Genomic DNA, 12,830 nt, shown 5'->3' on the forward strand with positions numbered 1-12,830 from the left:
TTAAATACAATGCCTGAAAATGGCAAAAACGGCACAAAACTTGCCGAGAAAATTCAAAACTGACTTCCTGCTGGGTTTCGGACTTTATACCGGGGACCTTTTATAGGTACTGGTGTGTTATATGTGTCTACTGAATTTCATACATGTATATGAAGCTTGAGGGCCACTTCGTTGAAATTTTATAGGTGACAATATCGAGCCATTTTGACACACCCACTTCTGAAACCCATATCAGATATACATTTTCACCACTTTTGGCACAAATGCAGAGTTTCATGAGTTTTCGAGCATGTTTAGGCCCTCAAAAATGCAATTAATTTTGGAGAACAAGAAGAAACTGAGCAATTCCGATAGGGTCCTCGCACCATCGGTGCTTGAGCCCTAATTAATTGATTTTAATTTAAAAAAATAATAATTTATTACTATTTTCTTTCTTTGTTTTTTTTTGTTTGTTTGTTTTTTTTCCTAAACACTGTGTTGTTTATTTACATTTTTCTGTTAAATAAACTCTGGTGGAAAAAAAAAAAAAATCTGTTACATATTCCTTTAAAATTAATGTTTTAACAATAATTTCATTAGTAGTAGTAGTAGTACCATCATTACATTAAAGGAGAAGTTCACTTCCACAACAAAAATTTACAAATAATTTACTCACCCCCTTGACATCCAAGATGTTCATGTATTTCTTTCTTCAGTCATAAAGAAAATATGTTTTTCGAGGAAAACATTTCAGGATTTCTCTCCATGTAATGGACCTCTATGGTGCCCGTGGGACAGTTTCTATACTTTTTAACCTCAAATGTTCATCTTGTCTAGCTCTGCGTGAACTCTGTGTATTCCGGTTCAAGTGTGTAGTAAATGAAACTGTGCATCTGCTCCATTCATTCAAAGAGACATGCAGAACAGGCAAGATTCATATTTAAATAACACTTCTTCAGTGTAATATTCACAGACATTATTCCATTTCACACTTTTATTTAAGTGTACTGACCTCCGTGGCCATTTGTAAATTTTATAGGTCTGGCTTTCGATCTCATCCACGTCCAGCTATTTTTAGCTGTACAAAACAGCTGGTTTTGCTGCTTAATATTGCAAATTGATGTGTCTTAATTATTTTAATGTATTATCTTAATTATGAACGCACTGGTTTGTAGTGCAAACAGTTTTACTGTTTACTGCAAATTCTCTTATCGTTTTTTCCCTATAGTGGCTAATGAACCGGAAGCTTATAAGCTTACTTCCGCGATTCCGTCATCGCGGAAATCACAGGGTCCTACGTACAATAACTTCACTCTACACTCCTGCACACAAATAAATTTCTGTGTGAAGACAATTTTGTCATATTTCTTTAAAAGAACATCCAAGGCCTCAGCCACAAAAAGACCTTATTATAGAAAGAACCAAAAGAAAATGTCAAGAGGTCAGTGTTTATCCCGGTATTCCTTAAGGAACAACCCCACCGACTCAACAGGCAAGAGTCCCTTCATTTAAATGAAGAGCCACGCAGCTCATCCCGCAGGCTTATTACCGCATACAGTCTGCCGGCACTGGCTGTCATTCCTCTAGAGCAGTCAGGCGAAAGAAAGGAAAGGAGACGGCTAGCGGGGACGTCGGGACAGAAGGAAGAGAGCAAGTGACGGCAGATGGGGGCAACGGATGATGTTTTATGTCTGAACAAGATGAAGAGCGCGGAGACAGATAGCAGACGGTGCAAATGAAGCTGCTGGTTTAATTGACTAGTGATGTACAAAGTGTGCTGTGGATATGAACTTTCAGAAGGGAATGATGTGTTGGAAAAACAAACACTCTAGTCTAGTTGCATATTTCCAAACATACACACAAAACATATCTACACTACTCTACACTCAAAAATTTGGGATCTTTTTTTTTTTGGAAAGAAAAAAATATCAGTTTCAGCAAAAAAAATTAAGCTGAACAACTGTCAACACTGATACTAATAAAAATGTTTCTTGAGCAGCAAGTCGAATTCGAATGATTTCTGAAGGATCATGTGACACTGGAGACTGGAGTAATGATGCTGAATATTCAGCTTTGCCATCACAGGAATAAATTGCATTTTAAAATATATTCAAATAGAAAACAATTATTTTAAATTGCAATATTTCACAATATTAATGTCTTCATTGTATTCTTTTGAATAAATAAATGTATTCTTTAAAAGTCTTGAGATTTCTTTTAAGGTACTTAAAAGCCCAATCTTTTAAACGGTAGTGTACAATTCACAGGAATAAGCTGCATTTTAAAATACATTAAAATAGAAAAGTTGTTTTAAAATGCAACAATATTTTACAAATATTTACTGCATTTTTTTAAATAAATGCAGTCTTGATTAACAGTCTCTAGATTTCTTTTAAAATCCCCCTGTAGTGAAAATCAAGATTTTTATGTTGTTTATTTGTCTATGTGGTGTTTTTAATATGCTTTTAGACAAACCATGTGCCAATCCATTAATCAACACCATTGCTGAGTATTTTCTCCTTAAAACTGTATTTTCCCCAAGGCTGTCCCAGAAATCCGTAAAAAGCTGTTTTACAGCTCTTTTTTTGCTACGTCACAAACTTTAGTTACCCATCACGTCAAAGGATAGATTCCTATCATTAAAATATACCAATAGGATTATCAGCACAAAACCAAATATTAAACAGAGCATTTAATAGAGCATATAGAGCACTAAATAGAGTACAACCACTAACTTGATAATTAACCGGCGGCAACAGTGTAAAAGTAGCCCGGAGTCAAACGCACCTCTCCCGCATTGCCGTCTGCACTTTACTCGCATATGCTCGCAGGCGCAAACTGGAATCACAAACTAGGCTGCATTCGAGCCTTCAAGGCATTTTGAGGGCACAACATCGTCAAGTAAGTAACTTGTTACAGTTGTTACAAATTTTACAGTATCCACTGTAGTTGTCCGCTAGTAAAAACGTAGTTTTATCAGTCATTATCCGTGTTTCACCACTATATCGCGTTTACTACAGTTCAGTTAGTGAATCAGGGGGCTCTGGCTGGTGTGACTGCGTGGAGGCGGGGCTAATTTGCATATTCATAGATTCACGTAAAGTAAATGAGGCAAGGGGAGTAGAGTTACATATTAAAGCTGTTTTAAGGCATTAGAAAATTATTTTCACAAGAAACAACATTTAAATATTTCATTTTGATGATCAAAGATCAATTTTAAGGGATAAAAATTGAATTGAATTAATTAAAAAGTCTTAAATACAGGTACTTAAAAGGCCAAACTTTTAAATGGTATTGTACAACGCATAAAAGTCAGTCAGATCTATGCATGCTTACAAGTGTACATTAGAATTATTTGGTAAGGTAGGGCCCTATGAAATCCATTTTATTTTTTCCCCAAATTCCATTTTAAATTTTTTCCAAATTCCGTTTTTTTCCGTTTTAATTTTTATCAACTCCTTTTTAATGGTTAAATAAAATTGTATTAATCAAAGAGTATGTCTAATTAAAATCATAAAACTTGAAATGTATTGTTAAAATAGCCTTATGAAAGTTGTTTTTTTTTTACCCTCAGAAATTTTGTGTTGTGTATTTAAAATGTTTTGGTTATCAAATGAAGTCATTAAAACAAACATTAATTTAAATTATCTTTTAATTATTGAAAATTAACCAAACTTTTTTTTTTTGGCAAAAATGGGGAATTTACTATTAAAATTAAAACATGGAAGAAATGTTGTGTGACTATACCCTAAAAAATAATGTTTTTTTCATTTGGTAGTAGTAGTAGTAGTAATAGTAGTAATATATTTCTGGCACAATGTCTTCAAGTTAACCCGGACTTTTATTTTGACAGGTTGCCATGTCTACCTTTACAATTCTGTGTGTATATGATATAACGCTAGTTTGCCTAAAACGTAACGATCAAATGCTAAAATCACCGCAAGCGTCACACGCGCTTCAGTGTGTGTAGTAAACAAAACCGCTCGTCTGCTCCATTTATTAAAACGGAGACACGCAGAACATGCAGGATTCACATTTAAATGGTATTTTTGTGGTGTAATATTTACAGATATTGCGGTTTGATTTAACTGTAATGAGCTACTTTTGATGAATGAATTTCCGTGACATTCCACATTATTCAGTAAATTCCGTTTTTATGACTGGATTCCGTAATTCCGTCCGTGTTTTCCGTATCGCCGAAATCATAGGGCCCTAGTAAGGGGAAAGTACCAAAAAATGAAAACTGTAAGGGTCAGACAAACAGTGACAAACTGACATAAAATTAAATTATTCGAAAATAATATAATTTGAGTTGTGTAACCACTAGTTTTTCCTTGTGGAGTGCCTGAGCATTTCACACAAGTGAATTTACTAGATCCATTTCTCCATTTAAAGGAACATTTAAGTATGCAATTTTCTAAGTGTCATTTATTTCAACTAGCACCCTGCTTCTACAAATACTTGGCTGTGACAACCATAATGGGAAACCAGGTTCAAACTGTCTGGCACGCCCTGGCGCGGGTCGATGTTGCACTGCCAATGTGGCGATCTCAAATCTTCCACTTTCATTTTAGAATGGAGGTTGAAATGGATCCACTTGTGGAGCGCCTTGGATGTCAATTTTGACACATCACGCTTTGCTGAGAACTACTGAGGCAGACCTGGCAACCCATCTGAGCTGCGCCGAGGGATGCGGAGAGCTGTAATGAAAACCGCCATCAGTGTACGCCATAAACGGCCACTTCAGAGCGGTTCTGGGCAGCTCTCCAGTCAGAACCAAAAGTCAACAAACACGAGTCTAGCTAGATGGAGAAAGAGACAACCCCAGATCTAGTCTTTATTTGGGTTGGATGAGAACACATTGGACTGGTTTGGTTTGAAGGACGGTGAGAAATATTTGTTTTTAATTAGAGACAGTCAAACAAGGTCCAGATACCATTTAAAACCCGCAAGAGTAACACATTCCAGACCTGCACCATTTCCTTTGCTCCTTTTCTGCGTACCTTGCTTGACAGTTGCTATTTTCGCTCTTAGTGGAGTTTATTGATAAAACACTTTCAAATTTCAAGCTGTAATTGCACTAAGACTGTACAGGAGCCTGATGTGACCACAAACAAATGCAGGTTTCATCTCTACACCAACTGCTGAGCAACTCTCAGAAGAACAACATCTGCTGTACTTATCACTGCTCAGTATTTAAAAAAAGAGAAATGTCATACCAGTAGGACACATCGAGGGGCTTGAAGAAGTGCCGTTTAATTAGGTCTGTAAAGAAGGCCTCGGTCTCCCTGCATGCTTTGCCATTTCCTATTACAATGGTTTGACAGCTGTGGGGAAAAAAATGAAGACGTTACTCAGGTCAAAAGTTTGGAATAATTATTTTTTTTAGAGCTTTTTAAAGAAGGCTCACCAATGCTACAGTTATTTTAAATAAAAAAAGCATTAATATACTGAAATATAATTACAATGTACAATACATTTTTGAAAATGAAATTTATTCCTGTGATGGCAATGGCAATGGTGAGTTACTCAAGTCTTCAGTGGTGCATTTTTTTCAGGATTAAATTTTTCAGGAACAGAAAGTTCCAAACAACAGCATTTATTTGAAATAGAAATCTTTTGTAACATTATAAATGTTTTTACTGTCATTTTTTTTTAGCAATTTCTTGAGTCCTTGTTTTATTTTATTTTTAACATTCTTACCCCAAATTTTTAAATGGTAGTGTATTAATATTAAATATTAATATTAATACAAAAAAAAACATTGATAGTTAAAACAACAGCTTAAAAATAAGTTTTCCCATCATAGTAATTAATTAAATTTTTAAATACACTACCAGTCAAGTTTTTGAACAGTACGATTTTTAATGTTTTTTAAAGAAGTCTCTTCTGCTCACCAAGCCTGCATTTATTCAGTCCAAAGTACAGCAAAAAAACAGTAAAATTTTGAAATATTTTTACTATTTAAAACATCTGTTTTCTATTTGAATATATTTTAAAATGTAATTTATAAGCTGGAAAGTTTTTAGCATCATTACTCCAGTCACATGATCTGTCAGAAGTCATTCTAATATTCTGATTTGCTTCTCAAAAAATTATTATTATTATTATTATTATTATTATGTTGAAAACAGCTGAGTAGAATTTTTTCAGGTTTCTTTGATGAATAGAAAGTTCAGAAGAACAGCATTTATCTGAAATACAAATCGTTTGTAACATTATAAATGTCTTTTTCATCACTTTTGGTCAATTTAAAGCATCCTTTCTAAATAAAAGTATTAATTCCCCAACAACAAAAAAATTATAATTATATTGACTCCATGCTTTTGAATGGTATAGTGTATAATGTTACAAAAGCTTTTTATTCAGATAAAGGCTGATCTTTGGATCTTTCTATTCATCAAAGAATCCTGAAAAAAATGTACTCAACTGCTTTAAATATTGATAATATTAATAATATAAAAATGTTTCCTGAACTGCCAATCAGCATATTAGAATGATTTCTGAAGGATCATGTGACACTGAAGGCTGGAGTAATGATGCTGAAAATTTTGATTTGATCACAGGCATAAATTACATTTGAACATATATTCAAATAGAAAGCAGTCATTTTAAATATTACAAATATTTCACAGTATTAGAGCTTTTGCTGTATTTTGGATCAAATAAATGCAGGCTTGGTGAGCAGAAGACACTTCTGTAAAAACATTAAAAATCTTACTGCCAAAAAAACGTTTGACTGGTACTGTATATTAAAAGAAAAAAGAATTTTAAATTTAAATAATATTTCCCAATATTACTGTATTTCTGTATTTTGATCAAATAAATGCAGCCTTAATGAGCATTAAAAACGTTTATCATTATGACTGCAATACCTGTGTTTGAACATAAGATGGCGCAGTTTTTCTGCCTCTTTGTGTTTGGCATGACCGTGGAGGTACACCACATCTGTGTGCAAAATCTGACCTGAGGAAATTTTAAAAAAGGAAGAAGATATGTCAGGACAGCAGAGGACGTATGCGACTAGATTTTATGTGCACTTCAACTTAACAGTGCATTATCATCATGAAGGTACTGCGGATTCCCATTTTTTTCCTTTCCCATTTTTCTGCACTCATCGCCTCCACCTTGTTCCCCTCTCCTCTCAGACAATACAGCTGCCGTTTTCTGTCAGCCAAAGAGAGGCAGTCTAATCGCAATAGACACCTCAAGAGGCAGGCAGGTCATGTGACTCCACACCCACAGACCTGTCACAGTCAAGCTGGGTCTGCATGTGGTGCTGCTGCGGGGCAGAGGGCAAAACATGGCAATGCCACCTGACACACACCCGCCAGGCCGATCAGTCGCCTGGACGCAGGGCACACACAGGGCACAGCGTGCCGCTCCTCCCACCAAGAGGGCACAACGGGCATTCTTATCACACCTGCCAATCAGACACTCTCCTTCATCAACTTTAATATGCACTAAACTAAAAATAATTTCAATTATTTTTTTCATTAATGTTAGTTTGTTTCAGAATTAGTCAATACAACATAAAATTAGCAATCAGATCAAATTTATTCATATCAAATTTATTGTAATTATCCATTACTATGACAACTTCATTCGTTGATGGTACAAATGAAAAAAAAAAAAAACTCTGATAATATACTGATTAAAATATTACATTAAGCCATTAAGACAAAAAAAGCACCTGATAGTTTTTGCTAATATTTTGAATTTTCTTTTTCATACTTTTTTCTTTTTTCATTTAAATGTTTGTAAAGTTTTAGTTTGTAGTTTAGTTTTTGTTTTGTTTTGTTTTTCATTTCAATTAATGTTTATTTTATTTAAATTATTAAAAAAAAAAATTATATATATATATATATATTAAAGATAATAACCCTGATATAGACAATTTTAGATATGGATATAGATAGGTATTTAGCATTTATTCAAAGTGCATTCCACATTTATTCTGGTTCTCTTACTTGTGGGGGACAGGACTGCTATTTTGCAGCCATGGTGAAATCCTGGGTCCACCCCCATGATGACTTTCCCACGCACAGGACACATCAGAAGGCGCTGACGCAGATTACGAACAAACATGGCAATGGACTCTTTTTCTGCACTAGTGGTCAACTTAGTCCTGGGACAGAAAGAAAACGAGTTGCAAAATGTAAATAACAACGTTATAGAACGAAGATCTGGAAAAAGAAACTTAAATATCCAGCAAGAACAAACCTGTAGCCTCGACTGAGAAAGGGTAAAATGAATCTCTTGAAGGAATCTTCAGCAGCATTCTTCAAAATCGTCATCAGTTCTGGCCGTGCGAATCCCTGTGGCCTCCACCTGTAAGTCATACGGCAGAAAGAGTCCATCAGTTTGCACGCTCATACAGCCTGCTAAAAAAAAAGACTGTGAGATTGTGATTGTATAATAACTACATGGAAATAATTAGCTGTAAGTAGCTTTAAGAATTTTTTTTTTAGGAATGAAAGGGACAACTGATTAACTTTTTGAAAACCAAGGTGCTTTTCATTGCAGTTGAAATATTATTTTAATGAAAACTCAGTTGTGGCACAATAACTCAGAACTTCAAAAGTTTGTAATAACTGATCATGGATGACAGATTTTTTTTGTTTTTGAAAGATGCATAAGGTCATGCTCACCAAGACTCCATTTATTTAGTCAAAAAAAAAAAGTTAAGTAACAATGCTAATTTATGGAATATCATTACAACTGTAAATTTAATTTATTTCTGTGATGGCAATTTTCAGCAGCAAATTACTTCAGTCTTCAGTCAGTATTTTAATATCAATATTTTTATAAAAAAAAACAAATAAATAAAAAAAAGCAACATGCAGCCTTAAAACACTTAAAAAAAAAAAATCTTTGCAACAAAAACATTTGACTAGTAGTGTAAAAATGTCAAATAAATAATTAAAATATATTAAAACAATAAGTAAAATTAATTTCCTCTCAAATTAAATTAATTATAATTCTTTGATATAACTTAAATATAAAAAAAATATTATATTATATTTCAGATATCAATATTTTTGTATTAAAAAAAGAAAGAAAGAAAAACAAAATCTTTGCAACAAAAACTTTTGACCAGTAGTATAAACAAGTCAAATAAATAAATAATTAAAATTAAAATATGAAAATACTAAATAAGTAAAAATTAATTTCCTCTCAAAATAAATTCATCACAATTCTTTAATATAACTTAAATATAAAAATATATGTTTCTATTATGTTTCAGATATCAATATTTTGTATTTAAAAAAAAAGAAAGTAAAAAGAAACATGCAGCCTTGCTGAGCATTAGACACATATCAAAAACATTTTTTTTAAATCTTTGCAGTAAAAAATTGACCAGCAGTGTAAAAATGTCAAACCAATAAATGATTCAAATGTATTCAAATACTAAAAAAGTAAAATTAATTTCCTCTCAAATTAAATGAATTATAATTCTTTAATATAACTTAAATATAAAAATATATTTATTTTATTATATGTCAGAATATTTTTATTAAAAGAAAGAAAGAAAGAAAGAAAGAAAGAAAGAAAGAAAAAAAGAAAAATAAACATGCAGCCTTGGTGAGCATTGGACACTTGTTTCAAAAACAAAAATCTCTGCAGCATAACTGTTGATCAGTAGTGTAAAAATGTCAAATAATTAACTATATATTAAAATACTAACTAAGCTAAATTAATTTCCTCTCAAATTAAATGTATTACCATTATTACCAAGAAACATGTTGCATTACAATTAAAATTGTAAATGTGCATGTAGTATGTTTATTATATTTAATGTATGGGTTGACTATACAACATGAACAATTATATATGGAAATAACTGGTTTAATAAAAATAACATTTAAACCTTAATTGTTTTTTAATTTTACTTTTTTTCTATACATAATGTAAAACATAACTTGTTTTTAAGATAGGGTTCTGCGGCTTAGTGGAAAGAGCTACGACAATATCAAAACCTGTGGTTTATCAACAGCCGGCAGTGTGAAAGTCTGTCGCCAACCCATTGCCCATTAAACTGGCAACAGGCCAGACCATGAGGGAGAGTGGAAGAAGAGAGGTGTGGTGTGCGTGTGTGGGCATTGTGGGTGTGTGCTGACCTGACGTTGACGCACCACCTACAGAAGTCATTCTTCACCCAGTCGGGGATGTTGACCTTCACTGTCAGAATCTTCAGATTCTCCCCACGGTTAATGGCTAACGTCTGAAACAAGAGAGTAACCTGTAGAGACAGCCGACACAAGGCGAGGCACGGTAGCACACCGTCGGTACCACCCCCTCCCGATCTCTCCTAAAACTAGTCAGCGCGCACCAAGACGCACTCGTGTCGCATCGAAAAGCTCCGTGCCTCTCACGCTTTTCCCTTAGTGGCCCTCTAAGGGAAAGTGACATGCTGTGAAGCAAATAGTTTTAAGTATCTGACCTTTTCTGAGGAAAATCTTTTGAAAGGAAACAAGAGGGAAAAGATGACCCATCAATCTGGACTCCAAGCGGAAGAAGCGAGCTGACAAATGCCACCAACCCCCTACACGAAACACACACCCCACCACAGAGCGGGCAACCGCCCCCTTTGCACCGCTCAACAGCTAATGGCCCGATCAAGACGTGAATTAATGCAGCCAGAAATATGATGAAAATTATATTTCCATATTTTGGCATTTCAACACCCCAAGGCAGCTGTTTACTTGGGTTTTCTCATGCGATGTTTATCGCATTTGAAGTTTTGCATGAGATGAGGGAAATGTCAAAACAAATATCAAACTTTTCTCCGTACCCTGTGTCGTTTTCAACTTGGCCTTGTTTAGTTAATGCATACCTATTAATGCATGCATTAAACTGCTCTGAATCAAGCCATGAGCAAAATTACCATTCAGAAGAAACATAAACATCCTAAAAATACATGCGAGCACAGCGCTGTAGATTAATGGAGGACAAAATTTCTACCAATAAACAGCTGTCAAAAACAGGCCACAGAGATATATAATAAAATTCACTTCTGCTTGCCATCACACAGCCAGCAATATAATTATGTTTGTCACATACAGTATATAAAAGGCTGATAAATTGGAAAAAACAGAGAAAGCGGTTAAAAATAAAGATTAAATTTAACACCCAAAAATGAGAAAATCAGCAATTTTTCACAGATTTGGGTTTAGTGTCATATTTCAGACTTAACAGTCCAGGACATGACATTTTAAAAACAGAAGAGGGCGAAAAGTTTAGTCTAAATATTCAACATATCGTGTTCCACAATAACAATGAAATCATAATTGGAAAAATATGAGGAATGTAAGCGACAGAAATGAATATTATTTTAAAGACTGAGCTATTCCGATTCAATATTTTTTCTCCAAATAAAGGCAACGGCATTGCCACAGAACAAAGAAATAGAGGATGGCCTCTACAATAACAGAAAGAATGGATGAACTTTTCACTTCCTATTTTTGCATGTACAGAAAAACAAACATACACAACATGGGGCGCAAAATACACCAACGATCATTCTCCATACAAAATAAATATGAGCTCTTTCTTTAGCGAGAGCTGCTTTGTATTACAAAAACATTTGATGTTTAGCACTGATTATATTGTAGTTCATCTATTATAAGCTCAAACAAACAGAAAGCAATTTTATTTGTTACTAATTGATTTTTCAGCTGCACTTTTTTAGTGAGTGTGCTAGAGGAAAAAAATATTTGTATTTGTCTTTGTTTAGAGCATATTCCAAAGATGAAACCATTGGGAAAATAACAACCATTTTCATTAATATAAATAAAACTTTTTTTCAGCTAGAAACAGCCTCTAAAAACTTATAAAGAAATGGCTCAGTAGTTGAAATAATATTCTAAATGTTCAAAAATAAACTCAAGTAGCCACAGAAGTAAAAGAACACACTATAAACAAAATAAAAGGTACGTATCAATGCACAAGCATATGCTTTACATTATGTTAAATGTAGGGCTGTCAGTTCAAGGCATTTAATAATTAATTATGAAAAAATAACAGTTAACACACTGGCTCCGCCCCCAGACCTGTATGTCATCTTATATCTCATATAGTTGACTGTTGACAAATATGATGCAGGGCGACAACTCCATAAATGCAGTTATGCCCTAAAATTCAAGATATTGGTGCAAAAAATGCCCTGTATGCCTGTATGTGTTTGGTCTCATATTTATATACATCACATATCACACGACATCACAGGGGCAAAACAGCAGTGTTTAGTTTCTGAATGAATTTACATTTTGAACGAATCATGTGAATCAATGATTCAAAGGCCCATTCATAGAGCCATTTGCTTCCTTTTTGAATGAATCAGCCATTTGAATGAATGCAATACATTAATGGATGACTCATAAAGACATTTACTGCCACCTGCTGGCACATTTAGTTCCTGAGCATTATTTTTTTTTAAGTATTATTTTATTATTTATTATTATTTATATATTATTTTATTATTTTATTATTTTTAAAGTATTATTTTATTTTTAAAAAATTACAAATAAATAAAAAAAAATAAGAAAAACAACAACAATTTAATTTTTTGGGGACAGATCACCCAAAAAATGTAAATTGTGTCAATTATACACTGTATGAACAAAAAATACTGAGACGTTTCTCATTACACAGACCTTTCTCAAATGATCTTCTTTTATGTTCCATAGTTTAGGCCATTGCAGCCTAAATGTTTATGTGTAATACATTTTATGTTGAATCAAATAAAATATTTCTTTCTTAAGCTACAATTTGTGATGTCTACTTGATATTTTCTCATTTAATACAAAAATAGCTTTAAATAATCTTTTGTGGGTATTTTCACAGTCAAA

The 12,830-nt window shown here is 33.4% G+C and overlaps 1 protein-coding gene across 1 annotated transcript in view; it reads right to left on the reverse strand.

The window, feature by feature from the left end:
• srbd1 (S1 RNA binding domain 1) overlaps nucleotides 1-12,830 on the reverse strand; it is an 85,820-nt gene that overhangs the window by 64,258 nt on the left and 8,732 nt on the right. The window contains exons 10-14 of the mRNA XM_051126870.1: nucleotides 10,101-10,204; nucleotides 8,203-8,310; nucleotides 7,950-8,107; nucleotides 6,855-6,945; nucleotides 5,199-5,306 (exon numbers count right to left, since the gene is read on the reverse strand). Of these exons, the coding sequence (XP_050982827.1) occupies nucleotides 5,199-5,306; nucleotides 6,855-6,945; nucleotides 7,950-8,107; nucleotides 8,203-8,310; nucleotides 10,101-10,204 (569 nt within the window). The remainder of the gene's footprint in view (nucleotides 1-5,198; nucleotides 5,307-6,854; nucleotides 6,946-7,949; nucleotides 8,108-8,202; nucleotides 8,311-10,100; nucleotides 10,205-12,830) is intronic.

This window comes from Labeo rohita, chromosome 13, assembly GCF_022985175.1.
Source record: "Labeo rohita strain BAU-BD-2019 chromosome 13, IGBB_LRoh.1.0, whole genome shotgun sequence".
NCBI classification, from domain to species: Eukaryota; Metazoa; Chordata; class Actinopteri; order Cypriniformes; family Cyprinidae; genus Labeo; species Labeo rohita.